Source organism: Diorhabda sublineata, chromosome 6, assembly GCF_026230105.1.
Source record: "Diorhabda sublineata isolate icDioSubl1.1 chromosome 6, icDioSubl1.1, whole genome shotgun sequence".
In the NCBI taxonomy this organism is placed as follows: domain Eukaryota; kingdom Metazoa; phylum Arthropoda; class Insecta; order Coleoptera; family Chrysomelidae; genus Diorhabda; species Diorhabda sublineata.
This window is the reverse complement of record NC_079479.1, coordinates 35,452,486-35,467,908: the sequence shown is the minus strand read 5'-3', so window position 1 is coordinate 35,467,908 and position 15,423 is coordinate 35,452,486. Positions and strand designations below refer to the sequence as shown.

Below are 15,423 nucleotides of genomic sequence, written 5' to 3'. Positions count from 1 at the left end.
AGAATCTTTCAAAATTCGGAACAAAGAGAATTTACTCAGTGTGCTCAAAAATGTATATAGCCGAACGCGAACCGAGCAGTGGGATCGAAATAAAGTAGTTTGCCGAACTATTCTGAACACTCAGAATCATAGCATGTACCTAGTCGAATGTAGTATATGTGTAACAAGAATCAAATGTTCCATAAATATACATATTTATAAAATATAACTCCATTTTTCAAATTTCTTAGCTAACGCTAATTTTGGTTTTATTATATACCATTCATTATTTATTAATATTCAAAATCTACATATAAAATATACGGTTGGCAATATTGAGTGTGTGGTATTACTATTGATTGAATCAAGATTAGAATCAGATGATCCCTCTCTCGAACGTCAATATCAGACTTATTAATACCATTATATGTTGTGCGTAGTAAGTAGTAAACAAAAGAATTGGCTATTTTAATCGTATTGTGTGTATTTGGTAAAGTGTCATATTTAGGTAAAAACATAACGGTTTTATTAATTAATCATATTATTACCGAAATCGTGTAAAATGGGATCTAAAAAGAAAGATCTTGAAATCATCTATAATCTTCAATGGAAGAACAAGTCTGGTAATGGAGGTGACAAAGCGAATATTATTGGAATGTACGATATACCAGCAACGACGCTTAATTGGGAAATATTTAAATCGTATTTGGTAAGTACACATATTAATTATTAGTATAAAAGTTTAAAAATAATTACAAATCTTAATATAAAGTTATATAGATATAAGTAAAGATAATTATTAGAAAGTAATTAGGTATATAAGTGGAAAAATACGTAATATATAGTTTCATACTGCTACATTAATTGCTCTTATTATTTAAATTATTCTCTGTTTATTTTACATGGGAATCCCCGATTTTCGATATTTCATGATGAGATTATGCAAACTTGTATTTTAATTCTAGTTAAAAAATTCTGGAACTGTAGGGGAAGGTGTAAAAGTATCTTATATTACCGATAGCAACAGGGAATTTCCAATTGAATCCCAAACTGATTTTCAAATTGCTTTGTATGCGTTTAGACGCAAAGCTAGAATTGGGGAGATTGTTAATTTGAAATTGGAGAGTAATTGCGAGTTACAGACTCACAAAAATAATCGTCATTCTAACGATGTTGAAACTCAGTTTGATAATGAAGCTAATTCTGTCGTATCTCAATGCTGTAACTCTGAATCGCCCCCAGAATGGTTTTTAACACATATGAATAAGGTAAGAACGAAAAAAAATATTTTTTCTTGTTGAATTTTAAATAAAACAACTAATTTTGTAAAACTTACCATTTAATAATGTAGAAATCAAACTTGTTCACAATAATGCAGTTTTTAGACTGAAAATTTGTATAAATTCTTTTTTACCTAGAACCTTATCTACCCTCTCTGTAACCCAAACATCCCTTTTCAGAAATAACTGATAAGAGTGTTTATCAGTATTCCAGCCCTCACTTTATCAATTATTAAGGGTGAATGATATTTTTTTACATGAAATAACATTTCACAACATATTTGAATAAAAATAATTCAGAATTTCTTCAAATCAACTTTGAAATTGTATATTCCAATATTTGTAATATTATTATAGACATAATTTTTTTTGATTATATTTTTATCTATTTAGTTTGAGTCATATTTAAACATTATGAGTCATTATGATAAGAAATAATGCAAACATCATTAAAATTAATGTTTATAATTAAGCATCATTAAATTTATTTTGTATGTAAATATTTCACACCTAAGGAAGTTATTATATGAAATAATATTTTTTCACGCGATATCTCTGGTCTATTATGCTTCTCTATCAAATTAGCTTTGCGGTTTTCAATGTTTATGATGATTTTTAGGACACGTACTTACTTCTAAAGGTTTCTCATTTCACTTGGAATGGTAGGAATTCAGTTATTAGATGATCCTAAGTAAATTCCTCTATAACAGGACCTGTCCTTATAATTTTCTGCCAAAACTAGGTTTCTCCTTAAATGGCAGCGTTCTATAACAAAGACTGTAAAAGTTTTTGTAGATGAACTAGTGTTAGGTACTTTTAGAAGTAATCCAGTCCAGGAAGCGTGTATCATATTCCATATTTTTCTTTCTCTTTTTACCTGTATTTCTACATCATGTATTTTACATTTTTACCAGTGAGTAGTTCAAATGAACCATTTCGTTCAAACATTGCTAAACTAACATCACTGTCTCGAATCAACTAAAGCCTTTTTGGGATGTAATTTATAGTTGATTTGAGTTAATCCTTCCACTTTAGGACCTGTTGTTATCATTTTCTGCTAAACCTAGGTTTTTCTTATAGTGGTAGCAATGTTAAATAACACTGGCAACGTAATACGAATACTGGATGATTAAAAGGCTGTGGTAACCGTCTTCTTGGACGATTTTCTTTGAGCGAAGCTGCTATATCTATGATTTTACAAAACATGATGAAAGGAAGGAAGCAGAAGGTCTGCATGGATCAGAACTTAGCTGAGACTGAAAAAATAGTATCTGGTGTGTCACAGGATTCAATATTTTGTTTTTTGTATATGTTTTTGATATCTATTGTTCTCAAATTCAATTTTATGATACTACTGCACTATTTTCACCCCCGATTACTGTAACGTCGTTTATTTTATCTTGTTGCATCAACTGATTATGATCTTTATATAATAAAAAAGCTTTTTTGATATTATTGGAGTTAATTTGAGAAAATGGATAGTTGTTGAGCTGCGGCAATAATTGTAACTATGTTTTACACATAAAAATAACTTTACATGTTTAAAACACGAAGGATCTCTCGAAAAAGAGCAAAATTGAACGTTTGCTTACACTACAGGGACTTTTTGAGGTTATATTTTGATATAGCCTATTGATATTTTTGTAGTACAAGAAATCGATAGTCGAAGAAGTAACAGCCTCTGTTACTAACTTAGTTTCCAACTTAAAACCGCACACTGTTAGTCAACCTTCTTGTTATCATACAAGGAAATCCAAAAACGAAAATTCCAAAAGGAGAAAATTACCTTTATTGAATACCGAAGGTTCCATTGAGTAAGTACCATCAATATCCATTTTTACATATATTATTTGATAAATTTAATATCTAGTGAATAAAAAACTGTTTATTAAGCTGATATATCCAATTTAAAGTGTTTTATTATAGATATGTGTATTTGTTTTCTATTTACAACTTTTTATAGCACTTTTTAGGGGCTGTTCAGTGTCTGTCTTCTCACAACTACAATTTGTTTACTAGTTTTTTCAATTTTTGCTTTTCCATAATCATTTCTTCCCAATTTAACACTTCTATTTCTGTTGGGCATCTTCGTTTTTGATGTGAGGAATATTTTGTATAAAAGTGAGGTTATTTAACCTCCAAGTGCCTCTTTTCCCGCTGTTTATCTGTGTAATTTTATTTAGAAAGATTTTCTTCATTGAAAAACTTTGGTTCGAATCCTTTGCTTACTAGTTTTCACAATTTCTGCTTCCAAAACCTCTTCAAACTTCTCTTCCTGTCTCACTTTTCATCATTATTTTCATCAGTATATGTCTCAGTTATCTTGCTTCTTTTTTCTTCCCATTTTCAGCATCATTTCGACCTCTTCCTTTGTAAAATTCATTCTAGATTTATAGAACTAAGCCTGTTAGCATTAGATTTAGCTAGATCTCGAAAAATTGTAGTATACAGAGTGTTTTAGCAAATATAATAGGAGGACAACTTGTAATTGGTTCTAACCTAAAAATTTTTTGAAAAGGACAACAAAGGATTTGATGAAATCGTTGAAATTGGAAGGAAAACTCGACCACAAGTTGGAAAAATTGGAATCCAAAACGAAAAAACTGAAGGAGAAGAAACAAGCGCTTTTATTCAAATCTAGTGACAGCGATGGTGGTTCTAGGTGTGGTAAACTAAACCTCCATGGAAGTGAAGATGATTTTTTACAAATGGACGCTAGACCCATCGATACCCAAGACGTAATTCCTCATATGCTAGGCGGAGAAATATATTTACATCATTGGAAAGTTATTAATAGCGGAAAAATGACTTGGAACAAGAACGTAAGTCACAGTATCGAAACTATTTGAATCATTTATCGATTTTTGATTATTTTAGACTAAATTGATGTTCACTTGGGGTTCTAAGGCATTAAAACCATTAGATACCATTGTTACTGTACCGTATTTGAAATCTGGAGAAACTGGAACGGTCGCTGTACGTCTTCAAATACCCAGTAAGTAATTTCGTTGATTAATTTATTATTTTTTTGTATAAATTGCTTATTTTCAGATCAACCCGGTCAATACGAATGCTATTTCCATTTCCACCATGAAAATCGAAGATTCGGTCACTGGTTGGGTTGTCAAGTCATCGTAGACCCATTCGATTTGAAAGGCAACAAATCAGTTTTGGATACTTGTTTTATCAAAAACACTGAGGATTTTTCAAAAGAAGTTGCCGCCAATCCAGACGACGTTTACAACATCAGCGACCCCATAACTCATTACGGAAACATTTGGCAAGGTAATTCCACCATTTTTTTAATTATTTTATCTAATTTTATTGTTCCATAGGTACTTCGGCTGCAGCTAAAGCATTCGAATCGGTTTTGGGTACCCAATCGCCTGACGTGGTACCGGAAAATAAAAACGACTTGTTGGATTTGCAATCGGAACGTACCACCAGCACTGTAACCATGGATAACGTTGTCAGAGATATAAATACCAGGGTGGAATATATTAAACTCGAAGAACCCACCGATACGAATTGCAGCAGTGATTCCGATAACCACAGTATAATATCCCTTCCGGATAGTGATTGTTCCAAGGGGATACCTTCTGAATTTGTAGTCGTGCCTGATTGTTTTAATATTGATGAGCCGTTGAAGCCGGAAATTGCCCAACAAGGTTTTTGTTATTTTCATAAAATCGATTTGATGATGGATAATTTTTTATTTTTTAGGTGGTGTACAGTTGATGAAAAAAGGAGGATCCGTGGAAAGTTTGGATGATAATAATAATGAAGATGTGGACGAAGGGAAAGAAAATTCTCGTTGTGATGAAGCAGCTTCGGATGTTAGCCAGAAATCCGACATGGTTATGGTGTCTTTACCGGAAAATGATGAAAATACTGGAGGCAATTGAATTTTTTTTATATTTTTGTATATATAATGATCGGTTTCTGAATCGTCTTGATTTTAGGTCTCTTCCGATTGAAAATAAGTCCAAATGTCAAATTTTCAATCTAAATAAAAAAAATTAGAGAAATTTATAATAATTAGTTTAGTTGTTGGATTCTGTTTCAAATTCATTTCCACTTCTGAAGACAACTTGAGAAAAAGTGATTCTTTTTTATCGAAATTTGCTTTTATTTTGAAAAAATCCTGCTGTATAGCTCTAGATACTTCTTTGAAGGAGAAAGTCTGTTTATCGTGTTTCAAATCTGCTGGATTTATCAGTTTTAGCTGTTAAAACTTCACTTTAGGGAATATCTTACAGAAAAGTGAGGATATATAAGCCGGAAGGGTCTATTTTGCTTCCCCAGAAGTTAATCTCTCCATTAATGTGTATAATAAACTGGTAGAGTTTCAAATTGACTTGCTTTTTCCTGTAAATTGCTTTTACCCACTCCACTTAGAATGTTAAATTTGTTTTCAAAAGACTTTCCTTATTAGAAAACCTTGTAAGGGGCAATATATTGCAGAAAAGTGAAGTTAAATAGTAAATCTTGCTATTAATGAGTACGACAAGTTGATAGAGGTTCAAAATGACTCGTTTTTCCATGCAAATTGCTTTCAAGTACTTCTCAAGAGTTTTTAAGAAACTTTTTGTCATCGAAAAACCTTCTTCACCCTATTTTGAACTTAGGACTTCTTCGCTTCAGTTTTGTTGCTACTCTAGGGGGCATATATTGCAGAAAAGTGAGGTTAAATAGTAAATCTTGCTATTAATGAGCACGACAAGTTGATAGAGGTTCAAAATGATTCGTTTTTCCATGCAAATTGCTTTCAAGTACTTCTCAAAAGTTTTTAAGAAACTTTTTGTCATCGAAAAACCTTCTTCACCCTATTTTGAACTTAGGACTTCTTCGCTTCAGTTTTGTTGCTACTCTAGGGGGCATATATTGCAGAAAAGTGAGGTTAAATAGTAAATCTTGCTATTAATGAGTACGACAAGTTGATAGAGGTTCAAAATGATTCGTTTTTCCATGCAAATTGCTTTCAAGTACTTCTCAAAAGTTTTTAAGAAACTTTTTGTCATCGAAAAACCTTCTTCACCCTATTTTGAACTTAGGACTTCTTCGCTTCAGTTTTGTTGCTACTCTAGGGGACATATATTGCAGGAAAGTGAGGTTATATAATTTCCTAGTGCCTCTTGTGCTTCCACAGAAGTTAATCCTGGTATCAAAGGACTTTCCTCGTTGGAAAAATCTGTTCATCTTGTTTTAAATCTGCTGGAGATCTTAGTTTCGGCTGTGGAGCTTCAATTGGAGGAATATATTGTAAAATATTGAGGTTATGTCGTTAATCTCGATATTATTGTATACAAAAAGCTGGTAAAGGCTCAAAATGATATGTTTCTCCCTGCAAATTGTTTTCCCTATTGGAAAAACTTGTTTTAATCCTTCTGGACTTTCTTATTTGAACTTTGTTGCCTCACTTGATGGATTATCCTGTAAAAAAGTGAGGTTATATGATCTCCAAGTGCCTCTTTTGCTTCTAGATGCTTGTATTTCCCCAATTTTGGGATCCCCCTAATTCCAAAATATTTATTCTGCAATTGATTTTTGTAGATGGGGAAAAAGTGATGTCACCACAGAAGGAACTGGTAGAAATCGAGGAGAAGAACCCCGAGCAGGTTGCCACATCTGCTGCAAATGAAGAACATTCGATACTCGACGACAAAATTGAAAAACTGAATAAACTAAAACACTTGGTAGGAATGGATGATGTTAAATTCGTACCAAGTTATTCAAACGATTCTAATACGAAGGAAAACAAGGATAATAACTCTCCTTGTGTTATATTTGTCAATCACATTCCAGGATCTGATGCCAATAATACAAATAGAACCTATTGGGAGACATTTTGTAAGTATTCGATGATTAAATACTTTGATTTTCCAAAATTTTTGTATTCTAATTGATTTTCACAGTTTTTTCCCTTTGGTCGTCTAATTATTCCCCATTTTTGTTACTTACCATCGCTTAATGTTGTTTATCCAAAACCAAATAATAAATTTTCTATTTTTATAATCATTTTGTGCTAAAAAAGATCTCAGAGAAAAGAAAATAATACAAGTATTCCACTATATTCACCAAAACCAAATTCCCCAAACTAAAATAGTGAAAATTTGTTTTAAGTTTAGTACTAAAAGTATCCCGACAGTCTCATTTGAAATTTTTTGGTTTTTCCAGCTACGGGAAACGAACAAGTGAAAAAACCCTCAACTTCTGTGCAAGAGACTTCGAGACCAATAGAAATCCCATCGTCTTCGAATGGAAATCCGTTCGTTTTTAAAAATCTTCCCCACGTTCCGAATTACCAACAGACGCCTCCGGAGGAACGCAAATTACCTAACGATGAAGAAATCCGTGCTAGATTCATCAACAGCGAAACGGAACCATTGGTGGCACCACAGGAATTGGGTATTTATAACAAATTTCCGAATAAATTGAAAGTTTTATTGATTTTTAATTTTATTAGGCGAGGATCCGATCAATCCACCACCGGAACAACCTTCCTCTTCGAGTACTAGACAGTTTTCTGATGAAACGACAGTGACATCTCCACCGGTGGTCCATATATTACCGGAAGCTTTGGTAAACGGAGCTGTAAACGTTGCCAAATCCGTTCTAAATAGATTTGTTTCGCAATCGGTGAGTTTTGCAAGTTTTATGATAAGTGTGGTGAAAATGACGATTCCGGATTGGCAGTTTGCTACTAGAACCCCATCAGTGTAGTGGATCTGTTGAAAAACGTGTATCTCGAACATCAAGTTTTGTTTCTAGTTAAAAAAAGTGTCCCAAAGAAGTGGTGAAGTGTCAATCAGCCAACTTTATAACTTTAAACTGTGTTTTAACATCAAAAGAGTGTCCAAAGACATGTAGAAGTGTTCATATAGTGACTTTATAGCTTCGAACAGTGTTTCAACATTAAAAAAGTGTCAAAAAAAATGTAGAAGTGTTAATATAGTGACTTTGTAGCTTTGAACAGTGTTTCAACATTAAAAAAGTGTCCAAAAAAATGTAGAAGTGTTAATATAGTGACTTTGTAGCTTTGAACAGTGTTTCAACATTAAAAAAGTGTCCAAAAAAATGTAGAAGTGTTAATATAGTGACTTTGTAGCTTTGAACAGTGTTTCAACATTAAAAAAGTGTCAAAAAGAGTGTTGAAGTGTCAATCTGGTGACTTTATAACTTTAAACAGTGTTTCAACATCAAAAAAGTGTCCAAAGACATGTAGAAGTGTTCATATAGTGACTTTATAGCTTCGAACAGTGTTTTAACATAGAAAATGTGTCCAAAAAAATGTAGAAGTGTTAATATAGTGACTTTGTAGCTTTGAACAGTGTTTCAACATTAAAAAAGTGTCAAAAAGAGTGTTGAAGTGTCAATCTGGTGACTTTATAACTTTGAACAGTGTTAATTTGGTGGTGGAAGTGTCAATATAGTGACTTTATAGTGCACAAGTGGTGTTCGAATTATTTTAATGTAGAAACTTGGACGTGGAATGGTCCTTTGAGTGAAAAAACTTATCAAAACCTGTTGAACTTACATTCAACATTTCCTGGGTGTTATATCACCTATTAAATAACCTATAAACCAAAATGGTAGTTGTTTTTTTTTTTTATTTTGAAAGCTAGTGCTTGTTTTAAGGAACTCACAACGTAGAACCTTAACGAAACTATGTATAAACCATTTCTGTCACTTAGAAAATGGTAAACGAACCCCATTTTAAATGAAATATTTGTATTACTGGTTCTAACGTTGGGATAAGTTCTAATTCACCCTTTTACTTCACACATTAAACGCGTTTGTATTTTTTTTTCAGACACAGGGAAATTGGGTTAACGGTCAACGAGTGGATCCCACTCGCGAGGCAAACCTGCAGGCTTTAGCCGAAATGGGTTTTTGGAACAGAGACTTGAACGCCACCCTATTGACCAGATTCGATGAAGATCTATCGAGAGTTGTTGCAGAACTCGTGCAATAATTATCCATTTGTTTTTCCATTAAATTCCTGCTATAGGATTAGGTTATGCTTATGTAATCGTTTTTCTTTTTATCATTTAACCGTAAAAAGGGGTAAGTATGGGGTACTATAACATATTCTCCACTTATTCCATAATAAATTTTTGAAATATTTAACGATGAAATGGAAAAAATTTATAATAGTTTTATTTATATCATATTGAGGGTTATTTTGATTTTTAAATCAAAATTTTTTTATAGGGTATCTCGTTATCCTGGTACCACAACTTAATTTTGTGTAACACGTTTTTTTTTCTATTGTTAACTAAAAAAATCAACTTTTTTCAAAATATGGCGGAGATATTTGTTATTTTCTTATTTGCTATCCCCATAGCTATTAAAAATACCGTTTATGTGGTAGATAATAAATAAAATAGGGTGTAATGGTTTAGTTTTTAATTTTTATGCTGTTTATGCATTTTTATCTATTATTTGTGATATCAAATATATATTGTAGAGCTAAAGGTATTAATAAAGGTTTTTGAAAACTTAAATGTATTATTATTTCTATTACCAATCCTTCAAAATAAATAAAACAACGTTAAAATTCCGATATAATTTATTTACTTCATTAATAATCCTTAATACGATCCTGCTGGTCTTCTACACATCACGTCCATTAATTCGATTATGTCATGTGACTTGTTATCGACCAATGAAAACAAGAGTCGAACATTGCCATGGTAACGATGACGTATATCAACCAATAAAATTGAAAGCCGGGTGACGTACGAAAAACTGTACCAGAGTCGGAGTTTGTACATTTAATTTAAATTAATCTAGTGAAAAATATTTTTTCGAAGAATAATTTAATCGCAATTTTTGAATAAAGGGTTAGAACGGACATAAAATAGGGGTATTATTTTATAGTTATATTTATGCATAACACAAATTTATATATCGAAAATTTTTTCCAATATTACACATTTTTTCTACAAAAGAACTGAAGGCTTAACAGAATTTGGAACAAAAGTTAACTACGTCCAAATACAACTAAAAAAGAAGATACTTCTCTCAATCGTTTCCTATTTTTTGTTAATTCAAATTATCAATATTTAACTGTATTTGATTATCTATGATCTAACTAGTGCTTCATTATTTATTATTAAAAATAATTTATTATCTAATAAAATTTACGATATAGATAACAATTTACTTTATAGTTAACTACGACCAATTACAATTAGAAAAAGAAGAGAATCTCTATTTTGACGGAAACTGTCAACTCCCATTTTTTCATTAACTCAAATAACAATATTTAACTGCAAATAAATATCTATTATCTAGCTAGTGTTTTTTCATTTATCATCAAAAATAATTTCCCGTCTACTGAAATCAATGTCCAAACCATAGATATCGAATGTATTCTCTAGTCAACTACGACTAATTAGAATTAAAAAAAAGAAGACGCTTTTGTCATTTGACAGTTCAGCAGGCTTCCATATTTCGTTGATTCATTTTACGAAAACAAGTATGCATCATACATTAAAAATTATTTATTTTTCATACATCTCATTATATATCCAGAATTCATGTTAGAATATACATCTCCAAGAATTTTATCCAGGTTGGTTAAGTATATTTGGTTATTTCTTATAGCACAATTCAGTTTGAAGAATTTTTTATAGTTGAGTTTTCCCATATTAACTTGTACTGGATCGGATTAGGTACGTTTTTTTTGTTTTACCTTATCTATATAAAATAGTTTGAAACTTTTTTTCTTTTTTGATGTATCGATCTAGCTCCTAAACTAGTTTCATACCATTCCAGAAAGAATAATCACATAGCAAGAGTTGTTTATCATGTGTTATTATTATTACATTGAATAATTAAATTTTAAATATTTCTAATGCGAAAATAAGATTAATTAAAACACTTTCAACGATAAATATATATATATTTACAATAACTATACAAAAATTACAATTATTTATATACATAAGTTTAATATCTTCGACATAAAATTTGACATTTGACGTTGACATGTCAATTTAATTCTGCGTTCTGTTGTATTGAACGAATCGCAAGTTGTTCGATATTCCATTACTTCGATTCGACATAGTAACATAGATAATATTATAAACTATTCGATATATCACCACGGAACAGTTTTATAGTGCAAAAAAGTACTCTTATGTCATACTTTCACGTTATCTATGCTTTTACGAACGTAGGATTATCAATACCTTTTTGTGAACTCAATTCCGATATCTCGGTAGTCGTTTCCGATTGTTCGTTATTGATGTAACGGTATTTCGTTGCCATATAAGTGAAAAGTAACATATCGGCAACCATTAAACCAGTGTACAAGAAAAAATCGTTACTCTGTAAAAAACAATAAAAGTTAAATACTTTTATAACACATGTTATGATCATTTATTATTATTTCATTAATTTTTTTAAATAAAATCATAAGTTAATGAAATATAGAGATGGGAATTGATATTTAAAAATAACAGTTCCGTTATACTAACTTGTTTTTCGAAAATTTTAGCAGATTCGACTATGACTATAATCAAGTTTCCGAAAGCAGTCGTTAGAAGGAAACAAGCTTGTAGTAGTGATTTCATCGTAACCGGCGCTTGCGTATACGAAAACTCCAATCCCGTTATGGAAAACATTATTTCCGCCGCCGTTATTATGAAATACTGAGGTAGCAGCCACGCCATATGAATACTGTTCGGTTCAGTTACAATCAGATAGCTCATTTTCAATCCTTCGTCCTGTAAAACGTTTTTATTACGATTTAAATATTCCGATCGACGTCGATTTATACCGACCTTGTTAATCATTACGGTGTACGTTCCGCCGAGCTGGAAATCTACGGGGTCCTGTAGCGTTTCGTTTCCTATTTCTATCGACCATTTACCGGGTCCTGGTAGTTGGAAAGTGGAAAATTCCCCGGCTTCGACGTCGACAGTGTCGCTTCCTTTCGAATAAACGACAGATTCGTCGTTACCGTAAACAAGAGTCCTTATCACAGGATATCCGGTTTCACTTTTCGCCACGTTATCCGTATAATAAATAGAATCGTTACTCGAGTAAATGAATATTCCGTACGCGTGCGCGTCTTGGACGGTGATATTCCGTTTCGTGGCGTTTATTTCGAAGGTTATTTCGGTCGTACCGGAATCGACCGGTACGTCTTTTCGGACGTACGCAGACATTGATGGTACGACTGCGGATAGATGTAAACCGTCTGCTTTTATCGGTATCGGTGACGTGGAAGGGTTGTATATGCGTAATTGGATGTTGTTGGTCGAGGGGAGGATCGGTTCGTGGCTTTCTATGGCTATTGAAACCAAAGCGGAAACCGCGAAAGCCACTGCTGCCAAGAAACCCCCGCATACCATCCTCTGTAACGGGGTCTTCAATAGATTGCATCTACCTGATGTTAAAATCATGTTAAAACTGAACAATTATAATAATTGTAACTTTAACTGGCAGAAATTGAGGTTTTTATTGAAATTTTGACGTTTTTTTGAAGTTTTAACTGTTTTTTCATATAGGTCGAGGCCAAGTTACATGGAAAAGGAGAATAACCTTACTTTACAATATAAAAATGGGGGGTTTCTCGAAGAAATTAATAATTCCGTCGTCATATATCTCAATTTTGTAAATGAGACGTTGAAACTGAATTTTGAATATACAGGGTGTTTGTAATAACAATTTTTTTGAATATATTAATGTTATGACAAATTTACCATTACTTAGGGTACTTTTATTTGAACACCCGATATATTTTCATTAAAGAACATGTAAATTTAATAAATATTCCCAAAATGAGGTAATATACAGGGTGAAATACTCGAAAATAAAAATTATTATTTAATTTAATCAAACATCTTTGGAAATATCCCATTGTTTGGGACACCCCCTGTATATTTTTAATCTAGGATGTCCAGAAACCTCGAAATTTAACATAAAATCACAAAATACGATAATATACAGCGTGTTTAATTCAAAAATATCAAAATTATTGCCAATTATTATTTAAGTGAATTTCAATATTTTTTTATTTTATCAAAATTTTTAGGAAATTCAATTTTCCGAAGGATTTTTCCAACACAATATACCTCAATTTTGCCAACGAGATGTTTAAATGGTATATTCAATATACAGGGTGATTTTTACCAGTCAGTTTTTAAAAATCAATTTATATCTACAAATATCCGATTGTTTGGGATACCCCCTGTATATTTTTATACTAGAATGACCCGAAAAATGGAAATTCAACATAAAATCACAAAATACGATAATATACAGCGTGTTTAATTCAAAAATATCAAAATTATTGCCAATTATTATTTAAGTGAATTTCAATATTTTTTTATTTTATCAAAATTTTTAGGAAATTCAATTTTCCGAAGGATTTTTCCAACACAATATACCTGAATTTTGCCAACGAGATGTTTAAATGGTACATTTAATATACAGGGTGATTTTTACCAGTCAGTTTTTAAAAATCAATTTATATCTACAAATATCCGATTGTTTGGGATACCCCCTGTATATTTTTATACTAGAATGACCCGAAAAATGGAAATTCAACATAAAATCACAAAATACGATAATATACAGCGTGTTTAATTCAAAAATATCAAAATTATTGCCAATTATTATTTAAGTGAATTTCAATATTTTTTTATTTTATCAAAATTTTTAGGAAATTCAATTTTCCGAAGGATTTTTCCAACACAATATACCTGAATTTTGCCAACGAGATGTTTAAATGGTACATTTAATATACAGGGTGATTTTTACCAGTCAGTTTTTAAAAATCAATTTATATCTACAAATATCCGATTGTTTGGGATACCCCCTGTATATTTTTATACTAGAATGACCCGAAAAATGGAAATTCAACATAAAATCACAAAATACGATAATATACAGCGTGTTTAATTCAAAAATATCAAAATTATTGCCAATTATTATTTAAGCGAATTTCAATATTTTTTTTTTATCAAAATTTTTAGGAAATTCAATTTTCCAAAGGATTTTTCCAACACAATATACCTCAATTTTGCCAACGAGATGTTTATTTGGTACATTTAATATACAGGGTGATTCTTACCAGTCAGTTTTTAAAAATCAATTTATATCTACAAATATCCGATTGTTTGGGATACCCCCTGTATATTTTTATACTAGAATGACCCGAAAAATGGAAATTCAACATAAAATCACAAAATACGATAATATACAGCGTGTTTAATTCAAAAATATTAAAATTTTTGCCAATTATTATTTAAGTGATTTTCAATATTTTTTATTTTATCAAAATTTTTAGGAAATTCAATTTTCCAAAGGATTTTTCCAACACAATATACCTCAATTTTGCCAACGAGATGTTTAAATGGTACATTTAATATACAGGGTGATTTTTACCAGTCAGTTTTTAAAAATCAATTTATGTCAACAAATATCCGATTGTTTGGGATACCCCCTGTATATTTTTATACTAGAATGACCCGAAAAATGGAAATTCAACATAAAATCACAAAATACGATAATATACAGCGTGTTTAATTCAAAAATATTAAAATTTTTGCCAATTATTATTTAAGTGATTTTCAATATTTTTTATTTTATCAAAATTTTTAGGAAATTCAATTTTCCGAAGGATTTTTCCAACACAATATACCTGAATTTTGCCAACGAGATGTTTAAATGGTACATTTAATATACAGGGTGATTTTTACCAGTCAGTTTTTAAAAATCAATTTATATCTACAAATATCCGATTGTTTGGGATACCCCCTGTATATTTTTATACTAGAATGACCCGAAAAATGGAAATTCAACATAAAATCACAAAATACGATAATATACAGCGTGTTTAACTCAAAAATATCAAAATTATTGCCAATTATTATTTAAGCGAATTTCAATATTTTTTTTTTATCAAAATTTTTAGGAAATTCAATTTTCCAAAGGATTTTTCCAACACAATATACCTCAATTTTGCCAACGAGATGTTTATTTGGTACATTTAATATACAGGGTGATTCTTACCAGTCAGTTTTTAAAAATCAATTTATATCTACAAATATCCGATTGTTTGGGATACCCCCTGTATATTTTTATACTAGAATGACCCGAAAAATGGAAATTCAACATAAAATCACAAAATACGATAATATACAGC

General features: G+C 31.1%; 2 protein-coding genes across 6 annotated transcripts in view; one reads left to right on the top strand and one right to left on the bottom strand.

The window, feature by feature from the left end:
• The first annotated feature begins 345 nt into the window (after positions 1-345).
• LOC130446057 (next to BRCA1 gene 1 protein-like) lies at positions 346-9,766 on the top strand. Its single transcript, XM_056782067.1, has 12 exons — positions 346-688; positions 945-1,247; positions 2,907-3,073; positions 3,778-4,081; positions 4,137-4,254; positions 4,311-4,544; positions 4,595-4,927; positions 4,983-5,156; positions 6,813-7,109; positions 7,437-7,667; positions 7,726-7,898; positions 9,073-9,766. The coding sequence occupies exons 1-12, from the start codon at positions 542-544 to the stop codon at positions 9,232-9,234; spliced, it is 2,643 nt and encodes an 880-aa protein (XP_056638045.1). The 5' UTR covers positions 346-541; the 3' UTR covers positions 9,235-9,766.
• Positions 9,767-11,148: 1,382 nt separating this feature from the next.
• Positions 11,149-15,423, bottom strand: part of LOC130445097 (peptide transporter family 1-like) — a 31,598-nt gene continuing 27,323 nt past the window's right edge. For 3 of the 5 annotated variants that reach the window (XM_056780601.1, XM_056780599.1, XM_056780600.1), the window contains 3 exons: positions 12,053-12,660; positions 11,747-11,995; positions 11,149-11,597 (listed from right to left, as the gene is read on the bottom strand). In XM_056780601.1, coding sequence (XP_056636579.1) covers positions 11,427-11,597; positions 11,747-11,995; positions 12,053-12,660 — 1,028 coding nt within the window. In that variant the 3' untranslated portion in view covers positions 11,149-11,426. Of the gene's footprint in view, positions 11,598-11,746; positions 12,661-15,423 lie in introns of all 5 variants that reach the window. The other 2 variants (XM_056780596.1, XM_056780598.1) reach the window with 1 other exon arrangement.

What these genes read in the sequence shown, in the direction of transcription:
- LOC130446057 (XM_056782067.1), top strand. Translation starts at nt 542, where the DNA reads ATGGGATCTAAAAAGAAAGATCTTGAAATCATCTATAATCTTCAATGG. An exon ending in AAATATTTAAATCGTATTTG is followed by an intron (nt 689 to 944) that starts GTAAGTACACAT and finishes TTTTAATTCTAG; the next exon opens with TTAAAAAATTCTGGAACTGT. An exon ending in TTTTAACACATATGAATAAG is followed by an intron (nt 1,248 to 2,906) that starts GTAAGAACGAAA and finishes ATATTTTTGTAG; the next exon opens with TACAAGAAATCGATAGTCGA.